At 44.3% G+C, this 16,101-nt stretch overlaps 1 protein-coding gene across 1 annotated transcript in view; it reads left to right on the forward strand.

Moving 5' to 3' along the window:
• POU2F1 (POU class 2 homeobox 1) overlaps positions 1 to 15,562 on the forward strand; it is a 53,614-nt gene extending 38,052 nt beyond the window's left edge. The window contains 7 exon segments of the mRNA XM_033092311.1: positions 1,099 to 1,240; positions 2,472 to 2,617; positions 3,910 to 4,089; positions 5,495 to 5,600; positions 7,328 to 7,673; positions 8,379 to 8,467; positions 10,971 to 15,562. Coding sequence (XP_032948202.1) covers positions 1,099 to 1,240; positions 2,472 to 2,617; positions 3,910 to 4,089; positions 5,495 to 5,600; positions 7,328 to 7,673; positions 8,379 to 8,467; positions 10,971 to 11,272 — 1,311 coding nt within the window. The 3' untranslated portion in view covers positions 11,273 to 15,562.
• Positions 15,563 to 16,101: the final 539 nt, after the last annotated feature.

A 16,101-nucleotide genomic window follows, 5' to 3' on the forward strand; every position in this document is an offset into this window, starting at 1 on the left:
CTGCCCTGTCACTAAACTAATAGAAATGAGGGGTGAATCACCGCAACTCTGAGCTTCTGTTACGTGTATATAAAATAACTACCAAGAGGTGGCTTTTTCCAGCTTTTAACAAGAGAGATTCGGCTGAAAGAAAGCCCTGTATACATTCAAAGAGTAGAGGTTTCTGGAGAAAGACATCTTTTGTAATATATTCAGGGGATCATTGTTCTATTGCTCTCAGGTTAGCGAGACTCCAGTGGCCATGAAGGTTTGACTAAATGGGTCAAACCTCTCTACTGTGAATTTCTGCCTCTATAATGGTTACAAAAGTAGTCTTTTTAGAATACCTGTTTTTTGTAACCAACTTTGAAATCCAAACTAAGGGTGGAAAATAGATTTTTTTCAGTGCTTCCAGAAATACCTTACAGGAAAAAAAAGAAAGAACTAGGCATCATTTCAATATTTCAAAGTGATTTATGGGAAGTTTGGTTAGTTCAGAAATACCTGAGGTTATTTAGACAGTTACATCTGTTAACGCTTCTAGGTGATTGGAGCAAAAATTAATATAACACCCGGTATTATATTATATTATATTATATTATATTATATTATATTATACCCAGTGTTGTGTTATATTAAAATAAGACCAGGTCTTATATTAATCTTTGCTCCAAAAGACGCATTAGAGCTGATGGTCTGGCTAGGTCTTATTTTCGGGGAAACACGGTAACTGCGCAGCAGGTAAACTGATTTTTAAAGGTGACTTAAATAATTTTGGTTGCATCAGTTCAGGGGCTTATTAGAATATCAGCACCATCTTTTGAGACTTATAGAAATATATAGTATCTTGATCATTACATAAAGCAAGGGAAGATTCAAAATGGAGAGAGTGTGGCAGCTCTGACTGTTGTTCCAGTCGAGGCCTGACTGAGTCCTCACTGGATCCTGTGCTCAGCTTGGGGGTGGGTGTCCTTTATGGGTAGCTGTTGATTCTTTGTGTAGGGCAGTTCCTGGAGGGGCACGTAGAGCGACAGCGGCAAACAGAGGCAGTCAGATGACGGTTCTCTCTCTGCTCCCCCCTGCCCTCTGCCCCCCCCCCCCCCCCGTGTGACCGTGCAGGGCGATGTTGGGCTCGCGATGGGAAAACTGTATGGAAACGACTTCAGCCAAACTACCATCTCGCGCTTCGAAGCCTTGAACCTCAGCTTTAAGAACATGTGCAAGTTAAAGCCGCTTTTGGAGAAGTGGCTGAATGACGCAGGTGGGTGAATATACAAGAAGTGTCCTCACTGCCCGTGGGAATCTCACAGGAGGACTGTGGTACAAATGGCGGTTTGTATTTCTTATCACATTGTCGGTACTACAGAGCCTTGGGGCTCCCCAGTCTTGGACGGATGTGGATGAACTGTGGCTACACACCTCGGAGAGCTAGTTTATTTAACTAGTAATTACAGCGCACACAGTCAGCAGGAATGTTTAGCCTTGAAATATTTCTTGATGAAGGGAGGGGATAAGAAAGGCTATGTATTTCGATAAAGTCGCAAAGGAAGTGTATTGGTTCTTCCTCGATGAACTATCATAAATTTGTTCTTGATAATATTTCTGCTTTTGTTTCTAAAAATGACCAATGATTTCATACATAAAAAGTTGAGAGGCTAGTTTGAACTTATGTGTTTTGTGCTGAGGTTTCCTTTTGGAAAATTTGGATTTGGCGTCACAGAATCACAGACTGTGAGAGCGGCAAGGGACTGTGGAGAAGCCCAGGACTGTGGCTCATTGTAGACGTGAGCAAGACTCAGACCTTTGTAAAAGACAAACCTGAACACCCAGCCCTGGGCGGTCTGATTCCGTGACTCTGGGTGAGGGCTCGGCGCCTGCCCCCTGACCGAGCTCCACTGTGAGAAGCTCTGCTCTGCTCCCTGGCGGAACAAAGCTCCGAGGTGGCAGTAAGATGCCAGGGCCACGGCCCTGTGAAGTGACAGAACTCTGTTTAAACCTCAAAGAATTTAGAAGTATTTCATTGTTTCTTTGGGTTTTTTGGGGGGATGGGGTGCTCCCCTGGATTATAATAAATAAAGTGAGAGGTTATTTGCAAGATAAATATTAAACGTTCAATAATTTCTACGAAGCTTTCTTCCTTTTATCCCTAGAGCTAATAAATAAATAGGCAAACAAAACCCAAACATAAGAACAGAACTCAGAAGAGGTGGAGCTGAGTCTAAAGGGAGAAATAGGAAACTTACGCATTCTCAGAAACAGAAGTCAAAGACTGATGGTGACAGTGTAGCCTACCACCCTGAGACAGAACGTCAGTAAGAGCAGTAGAAAGACCGTGATGGCAAACAGTCATGTAATGGAGGTTATGAAAACCTGTTTATGCTTGCTTGCAGCTTGAAATATTTGGGTCAGTTTTGTTGTCGTTGTTAAGATATGTATTACATGCATGAGTCAGGCTCAGTTACTCTGATTCCTTGTTTCCTTCCTTCTTGCAGAGAACCTCTCGTCTGATTCGTCTCTCTCCAGCCCAAGTGCCCTGAATTCTCCAGGGCTGGTAACTGAGGGCTTGAACCGTAGGAGGAAGAAACGCACCAGCATAGAGACCAACATCCGTGTGGCCTTAGAGAAGAGTTTCTTGGAGGTCAGTGAGGTTTTCACTTTTCATGTCCTTGGGATTGTCTGTGTGCTCCTCAGGTCAGTCTCAGCCCTTCTGGGTGCTTAGAACAAGGTGGGGAAAATAAGACAACGTAGGAAAGAGAACGAGAGTGCGTGAGGGTTCAGGAGAAGCCAGGCTCACATGCATGTGGGCACTCAGTGTGACAGAGGCGGCAGCTGCCACAGGTCACAGGACTTCCACAGATGGGGGTGGAGGGCTCGTGAGCAAAGGCATCCGGGGAGAAGGACCGTGAGGTACGTCAGGGCACACACAGGAGTTGGCTTTGGCTGCGTTCTGGTGTCTGTGGTTAGGAGGGTCGTCTGCGACCAGAACACTAGGCTGTCAAGTTCAAGTTAATTCAACAGGTGTTTGGCTGTTTGTTTGTTCGTGCTGGGGCATATCACAATCAAAGCTTCCAACATATTTTGACTTACCTAATTCAGAAAAGGCTTGAGCACAGTGGAAGGAGCAGTGAATCAGGAATCTATCAGCTCTGCCACTCATGAACTTGATTTCTTAAGCTAAAGTCCCTTTACCTGGGAAATGCCTCCTTTCCTGTCTCACAGGCCTGCTGCCGGCCTCACATGGTCCAAGTGCGATCATGTGCGTTGAAGCCCAGAGGAAACTCTTACATTCCCAGTGACTTGCAAGGGCTGTATTGATGTTCATTTTACTCAAGGTGAATAGCTCTTAAATGAAAAAATATAAATATTCAAGAATGACTTATTCTAAGCTACTGTGAATAAATTTAATGCACATGTGTTCACTAGAATGTCAGTTTACGGAAGTTCTTTGTTAAAGGTGGACTAATACCGTGTTTCCCCCAAAATAAGACCTAGCCAGACAATCAGCTCTAATGCGTCTTTTGGAGCAAAAATTAATGTAAGACCCGGTCTTATTTTACTGTAATATAAGACCAGGTCTTTAATATAATATAGTATAGTATTATGTATAGTATAATACAATACAATACCAGGTCTTATATAATATAAGACTGGGTCTTATGTAATATAAGACTGGGTATAATGTAGTGTAATATAATATAATATAATGCAATACAATAAAATATAATATAATACTGGGTCTTACCTTACATTAATTTTTGCTCCAAAAGATGCATTAGAGTTGATTGGCTAGGTGTTATTTTCAGGGAAACACGGTATGGTCATCTACATCCAGCTTCATCCTCTGACTTGTTCCTCCCCATTATCTATATATAATGACATGGTTATGCCAATATTTCAAGAAATTATTCTGAAGGATGATTTTCTCTTCAGAATCAAAAGCCTACCTCGGAAGAGATCACCATGATTGCTGATCAGCTCAGTATGGAAAAGGAGGTGATCCGCGTTTGGTTTTGTAACCGCCGGCAGAAGGAAAAAAGAATCAACCCGCCCAGCAGTGGAGGGACCAGCAGCTCACCTATCAAAGCAATTTTCCCCAGCCCGACCTCACTGGTAAGGATGAAAAGTAGGGGTGCAAGCTCAAGGGCGAGCTTTTACAATTTTACAGATGACCTATTAAATCAGTTTATTTCATAATAGACTTTATTACCTATCCATTCATGTTGAATACAAATTTATGTTCTAAATGTTACCAAAGTAATTAGTAATTAGTAAAATGTTACAAAGTAATTAGTAATGTTGTTGACTCAAGAACGGATCAATCTTTCTTTTTTAAAGTGAATAGTTGAAATTCTTTGTCATTGCATGGCATTTCCAGTGTTCTCTTCTGTGCTGTAGTTTGTTCGGTCACTCTGTAACCATGGGAGTACACTTGCTCGTTCTAGTTATCTAAAAAGTCTGTAGTTGCTTTTTGTTCACGTTGGGTCCTAAAGCTCAAGTGATCAAACTTACACGTACATGAAGAAGTGACAGTCACTTCCCGGCAACCTCTGGCTCTGAACCTGTATTAAAACGGTCATCTCAGATCTTCAGTCAGACATGTGGCCTTTCACTTCGAACCTCACTGTCTGCTTAGAATCGTGCTCCCTGGACTGAACGGACAGAGAGCTGTGTGACCCCTTTGATCTGCAGGGTGATGGTAAATGTGAGTCCACGTTTCCCACCAGGACCCCAGAGGTGGGAATATTGTTGAGTTTGCATTTCTGGTCCTTTCTGGTTAATTTGTTTTTATTTTATTTGAATATCATTCTGTATTGGGAGGCTTTTCAAATGAAAGTCAGCAATCAGAGCACGTACCAGTCTAAGGGAAGGGATGGTGGCTACACGAGGGGCTTTCGTCATGAAAGTCATGATGGTCCCAAAATGGTGGTGGTTCTGTCGAGGTGACCGACTTGCGTTTTGGATTTCTTTGTGCAGAAAGAAGACAGTATTTCTTACAAAACTGTGCAAATATTTTGGTATTTCAAAGAGAAACTGTCAGTTTTTTTAAAAAATTTGTTTCTTTCTATTATATTATTTCATTAAAAACAAAACTAGGACAATCTTGCACCCACAGAAATAAAACAGTACAGGAATCAAGATTCCCTGACCCTGTTGAGTAGTTTTCTTGTTTAGGTTAAGTTGATAATTAGTATAGTATTTCTTATGGCCTTAGAGTACATCTGACTCAACATTATTGCAATTTAGGTATTTTTAAATTATTTCTTTTTAAATCCTGGGCAAAGCATCTTCTGATAGCAGCCTTTCAACATATACCATTTTTTTTCAATTCCGAGATCCAAAAGTAATTTTAAAACCTTTTCCTCTTAGGCTCGTTTATTTTATTGTGTTTTTTATTCTATTTAAATTTATTCTGGAATTTAAAATTTTTATAGGCCAAGTAAATCTACAATATGGACTTCAATTTTTCAATTTTGGTTTTTAAATGCTTTTGCATCTTTTCATTTCTGACCTGTAGGTGGCGACCACGCCAAGCCTTGTTACGAGCAGTGCAGCAACTACCCTCACAGTGAACCCGGTCCTGCCCCTGACCAGCGCTGCGGTGACCAACCTCGCTGTTACAGGTGAGAGGCAGCCGGCGGCCCGGCGGCTCGCAGGCACGTGGTAGGCCCAGGAGCGGTCCCTGGGTGATCTGCCACTGAACTGTGAATGAAAGCTGTGAAGAGGTATTGCTTGTTTAAAAGTTACATGTGAAAACCTGAACTCCGGAAAAGTCAGGCATGATTAATTTTGCCAGGAAAACTTTCACATAAAGGTTTTCTTACCGTTTTTGTTCTTTCTCACCTTACCCTATCTTCTCCATTGTTCCCAGTTACCTGTTTTTTCAGGTAACTCCTCTTCTTAAAAACCTTGAATGGCTACAGCTTTTTGCATTTGGGAAAACATCTAAATTCATCTTCAATTCATAGAAGATAGTTTCCAGCCTGGACCCTGTCTGCCACTAGCCTTTCTCCATCCCATCCTCAGCAGACATACCTTTGTAAACCTCCACACAGCCTCAGAGCTCCCCATTCCAGCCTGTGTGTCTTTCTGATAGAGATGGAACTACTCCAGCTTAGATATCCATCCTTCCTAGAATTATTCTTTAGCTTCCCCAAGAGACTATTCATCTCCACCTCCCTGAATTATAAATGATGTTATTTTTACCGTCTGTCTTTGCCGGTAAAGTTCGCACTTTTCATAAGATTTAGAGATTCTTCTTGAAATCTCTATGCCTAGCCTCGTGCCAGACATACTCATTGTAAAATGAATGAATAAAGTTTTCCCCCAAGGCCTCCTTTAAATAGCAGATTTCCCAAATACATTTAAAATAATTGAGCATTGTCGTCATAAGTGTTTGAGTGACACATAATGTGTGAGGCGTTCTGAAATTCCTTACCAGGTGGATTATGTGCTCATAAGTCATTGGATGGACTTGTGATATTTCACAGTCACGCCAGAATGTAACCAAGAGTTGGGGCATTGGATTTTCTGCTCCCATGTTTAAATTCACCACACGTCTTGAGCTGTGTGACCTAACCAGGATATGAAACGTGAATAAATGTTTATATACAGTTATTAAATTTAAGGTTGAGCTTTTCCTTTTATCTATTTGTATCAGTATGAATTCAGACATTCTTTTACATACAACAGGTTAGAATCCTATCATTTTTTATTTTAATGTTCAAACTGTCCCAGATTTGGCCAGTGGGAGTCCCTTCAGGCTGGCCCCCTGCCCTTTTGACATGTCCCTATCATTCTTTGGGTAGTTCCTTACCTTTTGGCACATGACGCTCAGGCTCCTGTAACATTTCTCTGCCTCGGGCCTGGAAGCAGCCATTTCCCAGGAACCCCAGCTCCTGTCAGCGAGGACAGGTCCTTCGGCACCCAGGTCCGGGCCTTAGACATACTCCTTGGCGCTTGTAGGGCATCGCAGCAGAAATCAGTGCGTATACACATGTACGTACATGGGTACGTGTGTAAGACACACACTTGTGTGTTCACATGTATACATGCAAGCACATCTGTATGCATTGTTTTTAGCTAGCTGTCTACTTTTATTAAAAGTCAGGAGTTCATAGTGATATCTCCGATTCTAACCCAACACCCTATAGTTCATTCTTTCCTAAGCTTTGGTTCTAAACTCTTTGTTTTTGTGGTTAATTCCAGAGAAACTCGCAGTGTTAATAAAGAAGGGCCCAGTTAGAGGGCACTGGGTGGTGGGGTCCTTAGTCCGTTAATTCTGTGAACCGCGCCACCATCCCTCCCAACGCCTTTGCAGGAGCTCCTTTCTCATCCGGTCCCATTGCAGGCACTACAGACACCACCTCCAACAACACTGCGACCGTGATTTCCACAGCACCGCCCGCTTCCTCAGCAGTCACGTCCCCGTCTCTGAGTCCCTCCCCTTCTGCCTCGGCCTCGACCTCCGAGGCGTCGAGTGCCAGTGAGACCAGCACAACACAGACCACCTCCACTCCTCTGCCCTCTGCTGTCGGGACCAGCCAGGTGATGGTGACAGCATCAGGGTTGCAAACAGCAGCAGCTGCCGCCCTCCAGGGAGCTGCCCAGTTGCCAGCAAATGCCAGTCTTGCTGCCATGGCCGCCGCCGCAGGACTCAACCCAGGCCTAATGGCGCCCTCACAGTTTGCCGCTGGGTAAGGGGCCTTCTCATCTCGTTCACCCGAGAGACCACTGGGAGGGCATCCCGGGGTCACCATCTTAAATGTGAAAAATAAAGCCGAACTCTTTCAAGCCTTAATCTCTTTGAAATGAGTTGCTGTCTGGTAGCTCAAGGACCTTGGTTATAGTGGACGTAAGTGTCTTAACAGCCCGGTAGGGCAGTGAGTCATACCTTTATTTCCAGGTGAAGATACCGAGCACCAGACACTGATCATACCTGAGAAATGGAGCCAGGGAGAAAGCCCAGAATTCCTGGCTCTTGTTACACTTTCCCCATTAAGCTCTCTCAGCTGACTGCTTTCTCATTCTCAGACATAAATGAGAGATATGGTAATAAGAGTCACAATTTTGGATTATCAAACATGTAAGAATTACTTTGTAAATGTATTCCTTTCTCTGGCATTTTTCTTTTGTTTTGAAAAAAAGAGAATGAAATAATTCAAGAAAGAGTCAGAAATGACTGCACGTGCAGGGCACAGCATTGTCTGGCTTTGTACAGGGGCCTTCAGGGACAGCAGTAACTCAGAGGTACTCATCCAACCAAAAGGGTAAGAGGGTAAGCAGGAGAGCAGATATTTCCATCCACGTCCCCAGCTGTGTTGTCCTTTTTCTTATCTCTTGCGTATGTTGTCAAACCGACAGACGTGTCCCCATGGTAATAAGGTGACACTCTTTTGCAGAGGTGCCTTACTCAGTCTCAGTCCAGGGACCCTGGGCGGTGCTCTGAGCCCAGCTCTGATGAGCAACAGCACACTGGCAACCATTCAAGGTCAGTAGGATTGTTTTCCTTCCTTTGCTCTTTTCTTGTTTCTTAATGGAGGAAGTCTGCTTTGCCCGAGGTGAAGGGGATGGGAGCGAGTTGCACCGATAATGCTGACTAACTCGAGGGCCAAGGAAGTGTCCACGTGGAAAAGCAAAGACCAGTGTAGGTGTGGACCGCGAGTCAGCACAGGAAGTGTCTGTGGCTGGTGTATTGTAAGAAGCCGGGACTGTCGTACGTGAATACACTTAGGGGCAGAAGTTCCTCCCCCGGCTGAGTTTGTCCCAGTAGTCAGTCATCCAAGACCCACCACTAGGGACACTTGACCGAGTAAAGTTCCCTAATCTCAGCTCCACCCCGGGAACCACCTATGAGAAGGGCCTGTAATGAATTAGAGCACGTCACAGAGACTTCCCGAGCATGTCTAATTCCCATTGGCTCTGCCCTTGGTGTATCCCCGTCATTGCAGAGCCCATCTTCTCTTGGGTTCTAACGTCTGTCCAAGCCTGGATGGTCTCTTCTGGCCTTGGCATGCTCCCCCGTCTGCAGTGAGTCTGAATCCATGCGTCCGGGTACAGAAGGCTGTGCCCTTCCGGAATCTGTGCTGGAAGGTGCCGTGGTGTGGTGCCGGGAAGCGATCTGGGGGACACGCCTGTATCAATCAGAGAATGCTTTGTCTTAAAATTAAAATAGTCCGTTCTTAAGTGACAGTTCTTTGGGCCAAAAGTAAGCTGTTGACCAAGTTAAGATTAATGTTCCATGGAGGGTATTTCTACAGCAGACTACAGAGAATATTAGTTACCGACAAATCACTTTTCTCTTGCATTAGGGTGTGTCCTGGGCTGTAGTAATGCAGCAAAGGCGAAATGCTTTGCCCAGGGCACCACTGAGTGTCGTGCAGGAATTCAGGCAGGTCTAGAACGGCTGTGACCCTCAGCCCAGAAGCTCAGAATCTCAGAATCTCAGACTGCACCGCGTCTCACCGCTGTGTACTCAGTAAAATTGGGTCCAAAGTCAGGGCCATTCCCTTTGGTTCGTCTAGGTTTCTTTATATATTATGTAAGAAATCGACCGAATTTTTAAAGCCATTAGATAAACCCTCAAATCTATGTGTAGGAGTGTGACAATTAAGTTACAAGGTCTGACAATTAAGTTCGCAAACTCATCCTAGAAAAAGTGCTCCATACCTCTGCTGAATAGCACTACGGTCACCTTTGAAGGACTCCCCTTGGGAAGGTATGCACCAATCCCAGTGCCTAATCCACCCTTCAAAGCAATTTTGGAACTCTTTCTGGAATGGCCATCAGAGCTGTCATTGTATTACTCTTGATGTCCTGAATGTCATCAAAATGTCTTCCTTTCAATATTTCCTTTATCTTCTGGTAAAGAAAGAAGTCATTGGGGGCCAGATCAGGTGAGTAGGGAGGGTGTTCCAATACAGTTATTTGTTTACTGGCTAAAAACTCCCTCACAGACAGTGCCGTGTGAGCTGGTGCATTGTCGTGATGCAAGAGCCGTGAATTGTTGGTGAAAAGTTCAGGTCCTCTAACTTTGTCATGCAGCATTTTCAGTACTTCCAAATAGTAAACTTGGTGAACTGTTGGTCCAGTTGGTACAAATTCATAATGAATAATCCCTCTGATATCAAAAATAGTTACCAACGTCGTTGCAACATGTTCGCGAACTTAATTGTCTGACCTTGTATATGGGTGGGGAGGTGTTGGGGGTTGTCAGATAACGGGAGAGTGCCTGGTTATTTTAAAGACAATTTGGTTATGCCTCCCGTGGAGAAGCAACAGTGTCTTAGAAAAACTGTCACACATTGAAGCTGGTCCTATCTGAGGTAACCCCCCTGGGGCCACCTGCATCACCACACGTCTGCTCTCCTACTGTAGACTCGCTACTCTCATCTGTACAAGTCATGGAAATCGAGCGTTTTGCCTCAGGAAGTGAAAAATTAATCCCACTGTATACTTGATTTGGTAACATAATTTATTTTAGAACTTAAAGCCTTTTGAAAGACAAGAGTTTTCATCCTGTGTATCATACTATAAAGTGCTCCAATTTTCAATAATGCCAATTGGTTTGATAAAAGCTAACCACAGCTTAGTGCTTTAATCACTGTAGCTAGTTTGTCTTTTGAATGAAGTTTAAAATGTGCAATCGTCATTAAAAACAAAATTACTGAATTTAACAAATACTTCTGAGTAAACGAAATAAAACAGATTTCAGATAGAAATGTGACTGACTCCTTAGGTAGTTCTTAACTCCCCTCTCCCCTGTCCTGCTCATGCTCATTAGTTAGATTTTTCAGTCCTTGAAGCTCTTTCAAAATTATGAATCAACTTCAGTTGGTGACAGTACAGTATTGTGATAAAGGAGGGAGAAATGAACGAGGGGCTGCCCTTTTTCCAGCTGGGCGGTAGGAAACTCGGTACATTAGGTGTGTTTTGGGGCCTCTCCAGGATGATATTAATGTTCTTCCTGCCTGTTTGGGGGGTTTTGTCTGTAGCTCTGGCTTCTGGTGGCTCTCTTCCAATAACATCACTGGATGCAACTGGGAACCTGGTATTTGCCAATGCGGGAGGAGCCCCCAACATCGTGACTGCCCCTCTGTTCCTGAACCCTCAGAACCTCTCTCTGCTCACCAGCAACCCGGTCAGCTTGGTCTCTGCCGCCGCGGGGAGCTCCGGGCCTGTGGCCAGCCTTCACGCCAGCTCTACGTCCACGGAGTCCATGCAGAACTCGCTGTTCACGGTGGCTTCTGCCAGCGGGGCGGCTTCCACCACCACCACCGCCTCCAAGGCACAGTGAGCGGGGCTGGGCAGGCGGCCAGCCGAGCCGAGACTGAAGATGCCATTGGCTGCCTCTTGCCATGGTGCAAGGGAGACAAGGAGAGAAGGCAGAACACGTGCCGAGAGGAAGGATGGAGACGGGACAACGTTTGCCTAATTTTGTAATAAAACACTGTCTTTTCAGGATTGCTTCATGGATTGGAGAACTTTCTAACCAAAAATTTAAAAAAAAAAAAAAAGCAGAAACAAAAAAATCAAAAACAAAAAAATAAGTGAAAGGACTACTTATCATTTCCAGCAGTCATGATGACAAGTCAAGGTGGGTTACCAATTCTGACATAGGAAGGGGATTTCTTGTTTGTCTCGGTTCCTTTTTTCTTAAAAAAATCATTTGTATGGGTCTGTTGTACAGGCCATTAAGTCCTAAGAAGGTGTTTATAATCGTTTCCATTGTGTTGGGGGTTCCTTTCTTAACTGGTACAATGTAGGCGGGCCCGTTTACTGTATCTCTGTTATTGTTGTTGTTGTTATTGTTTTTATAGAGAGAGTTTGGACATGTTTATCTCTTGCTCCTGGATCCTATTTCAGTGAGCTCCCATGCTGTGGGGAGGGAGGGTTTGGGGATGGGGGGAACTGACCTTCTTAACTGCGGGAATGTTCTTGCTGGTTTCCTTATCCTCGACGACTCTTACAGAGGTGCTAGAAAATTAGTTTCTTTTGCCACTTATGCAAGAGGCTCGCTGCAGAAGCTGAAGGCAGTGTGTGCAAACAGTCCTACGCCACACACGCTCCATCAGGCGGTGCCTTCAGAGCGCTTCTGTGTAGGAAGGAGTCCCTGCTGAACTAGCTCTCACCCTAACCCCTGACTGGCCTGAGGCCCGGCCTAGGCCCTGGCCTGCGCACCGCGGCCGGGCTCGGCTCGGCTCCGAAGAGCAAAGACTACTGCAGACACCTGCCTGGTGGCTCTCCTTACTTCTTACCCTGAGAAATGCTCCTACTGTTGGTGTGTGTGTGTGTCTGTTCCATTTGGTGGAAGTTTCTCATCCAGACTTCCCATAACTTAACTTGGCAAAGAACAAAGAACAAATCGACTCGTTGAAGTTGGGAAACGGTGCCCTTCTTTGTTTTCTAAAGGAACTCTCCTGGACTGACCCATGGGTTCCCGATCACCAAAGGCGGTGTGATGAGAAGAGTCTGAGGTTCCTACCTGTCCCTCTGGCCACAGACTTCGTTTTCGCCAGGCGGCCTCTGCACCCCTCTCGCCCTGAGGCCCCTGGTCCTCACTAGGCGGCCAGGGGTGTGGAGAGCCTTGAAGCCGGACGTTGGCACGCACCTCACGTGTCTCCTTGGTTGTGAGAGGTGCTCCTGCTAGCGAGGTCGGCCGAACGCGGTGGCATCTCCAGTCAGAGTAGAGAGTGAGGAGCTTCTGTAATTATTTCCAGGGCGTTTCTAGACCATGTAAATGAGCCCCAGAGAAGGAAGAGTTGATGAAAGTAGATGAAGAAGAATGAGGGTAACTTGGAAATTAGATCCCTGTTTGCCAATGGACTATTATTATAGTATCTGTACCAAAAAATGTCCCCAAAGACTGGCTCGCCGCAGTGCAGCTCCTCTGAGCCCCCTTCCGTCTGGAGTCGAAGGTTCCTGTCGGGTTGGGTGTGGGGGGTGCCTGCTCTCGTCTCCCTGTCTCCCTCCGGTGGTCACAAGGCTGCACTTCCCTCTGAGTGCTGGGGGGGCTGCAAGAGCGCAGGTCCTGCTCTTCTCACTGCTCTGCGGCGGCTGCAGGGGCTCGGCTGGTTCTGTGCTGTTGTGTGTCTTCACAGCGGGGGAGCAGCTGTCTGTGGGCGTCCACCGGGAGACAGGCCCATTCGTGTCCCAAGGCCAGAAGCTGTTAGTCCCCTCGTTGGTGTTTCTGGTGTTTCTTCTGTCCTCCCCTTTTATTTGACTGAGTATTTAATTACCACCCTAAATGTCCTCTTCTCACTCTTCACCTTCCCCCAAATCCTCCAAAATCAGTGAACTGCAAGCAGGGAGACTAACAAATGTCCATCCACCTTTTTAATGTGTGGTGTGTTTTTTTATGTTGTTTTTTTAACTAAGCTTGAACCAAAGTCAATTTCTAGCAAGCTGCTGTACTAATGGACTAGTTTATAACGTGCGGTTCAGACACATTGAGGAGTTAGATGCTACTGACAATTTCTTTTCTCATTGTCTTTATTAATTTTATATAAAAGTTGCTGCTTGTTTTAATCTTTTGTGTTGGTAAATTGTACTATCCTCTGGGCAGACATTAACTTGATTTTTAAGTAGTTTATTTAGTTTGGTGTGTAAATAGAATGGCAGTGTCAGTTATTAACTTTTCTCCATCCCGCTGTTTGATGTAGTTGAATTTAATCTTTTATCCTGACTTGACATCTCTAACTTGAGTCTGTGCAAATGGTTTTAGGACTGTCAATCATACTGCAGCTGCCCACGGGTAGGAGTCCCTCCCTTGGGAGTGGTGAGTTCGGAGGCAGGATTCAGGGAGGGAAATGCTGATACCCACCGTACTGGGTTAGAGGTTATAGCATGAATTTCCCAAAATTGCTACCAAAGGAAGTGTCGAGTCCCAAGGACTCAAGCCCAGTGGATTAAGAGGAAGGGCAAGGAAAGGCTGAGTTTGTTTGTTTCCCCGTATGGTTCAAAAGTTGCTCCTTCTCCCAAGTAAGATTCACCAATGACTTTAGTGTTGAAAACGATACTAAACCTAAATGCCAGTGCTGCGGTCCTCCGTTCCCGGCCTGCCTGTCGAGTTGGGAGAAGGGGGTTCTGCCTGGGGATCACTTGATGAGAATAAACCTTAAACCAGCAAAACAAACAAATAAAGCAAAAACCCTGTACTTAAAAGAGATAAATCTTAGACAAAGGTAACTTTCAATTTTTTTTGTTTTTGTTTTTTTCCTCTTACTTAAAAACAAGTTGTGAAATGAAAGGTACATCCATACAAGTACACGCAAAACACTAAAACAGCTTGTTGATGGTGTGGAGCTGAAAATCGACTCCCAGGCACCAACCCTAGACATTCTAGTGGTCTCATGACTCAGCCTTTAGTCCTTTGTTACTTTCTGTCATCTTTTTTATCATCTCAAGAAATGCTTTCTGAATCGAATGAATCTTCTAAGCTAGGCACTCTGCCTTAGCTTTTAGACACACATATGGGAGTCTGGAAGTTAAGGGGGGCCATTTGACCAAAAAGAGACGTTTGGTAGACTTCCTGCGTTTCTGAGAAGAAGGGCCAGATAGGTCATCACATTTCATTGTATCGTTCTTTTTTTTCCCCCTGAGTGTTTATGCAAGTTTTATTTCGTCCCTGAATTTGGTTAACACATTAAACCAAAGACTAATCCTAAATGCATTTGTAGCATACGATATTTGCCCATGATGGTGGGCCCTCCCTAGGGAGTGGTGAATGTAATGTTTGAATCCTGCTTATCACAGGCAATGGGTTTGCTCATGAACTCTATTTGTGCCCTGTATAAATCTGAAGGACAGAGCAAAAAAACCTAGGAAAGGGCTTCTCGCAGGAACCGGAATTGTTCCTGATGTAAGAAATAAGTTGAGTGCTGTATTAGTTTAAATGTTTCTGAAGGTATATAGGCCGCTCTTTAGAATTATGTAGACTGCTCATACCCGTTACACACTCCCTTTTATTTATCTGATAAGAAAGGTCAGTACCATCCCAATTTACTCAGCTTATTGTTAGAGAAATGGAACCAAAGGAATCCAGCTGTCATTTTGTGTAGGACCTTACCTGTTTGTACTTCATTATAGCATTATTAGAAATTAACAATTTTTTTAAAGGGAAAATAAGACTAATTAAAATATTTTTAGTGGGATTATCTTGCCAATTTGTTCTACATAATTCATTGTCATGGGAAAAAAGCACAATTATACCTCCTTTTTAAATGTTATGTTGTCCTATTATCCCCCGTTTCTTTGGGAAGGAAGGTAGGGGAAACCTTGCCTGGATTATCCGGAAGCACAGATATTTGCTTGATACAATACTTAAATTCAGCCCAATCTTTAACATTACATTTTCTATGTAAATTGCTGGGAAAGCTGGATGCATTTGCAAATATGGGAAATTAATGCAGATTTTTTTGATGTTCTAAATCCTGACAGTCAGCATTGCAATTAGTGTGTAAGAAACACACGACTTACAGAAGAAACTCTTCGTACTTCACAGTGTAGTGTCATCCCAGGCATGCCATCCTCACAGAACTTTCTTTCCCAAGAAAAAAGTAAAATCGTTGAGATAGGAAGAAAAGGGAGAAGTCAACCTGAGCATCCGGTGGGGCTCAGAGAAGGCGGGGTGCCCCCACACCCCGTGTGGTCCTCCAGGCTGCTGGGGCCCGTGGCCCAGGGGTCGGTCTGCACCTGCAGAGCCCACCGTTTCATGGGAACTGAGTGCCTGCTGAGCAATCCGTTGAGAGAGGTTGGTCACATAGTTTCACCCTGAGGCAGCATCTGAAGTTTTATTCTTCAAACCATATTTTATTAGAGCCAAAAACTTGAAAAGATCAAAGACCTGAAATTTGAAATTATTCAAATGGGAGCGAATCAATGGGTGAATTTGATCCTAACCATTAGGAGTTCCTTTTTGTCCGGGTGTGAAAAGCGTTCAGTGTGTGTCATTGTTCGTGTGATGCTAGGTAGCCCGGGCCATTTTGAAGTCATTTTCAGTCTGAAAACATTTTGAGGGCGACACTTTATAAAGTGGTAAATCTTTCTTAGCATTTACCTTCATTTTGAGAAGGAAGAAAATCCTGTGCCATGCCTGTAAGAGGCTTCACTGAGGCCCGCTGTTGT

Source organism: Rhinolophus ferrumequinum, chromosome 22 (assembly GCF_004115265.2).
Source record: "Rhinolophus ferrumequinum isolate MPI-CBG mRhiFer1 chromosome 22, mRhiFer1_v1.p, whole genome shotgun sequence".
In the NCBI taxonomy this organism is placed as follows: Eukaryota; Metazoa; Chordata; class Mammalia; order Chiroptera; family Rhinolophidae; genus Rhinolophus; species Rhinolophus ferrumequinum.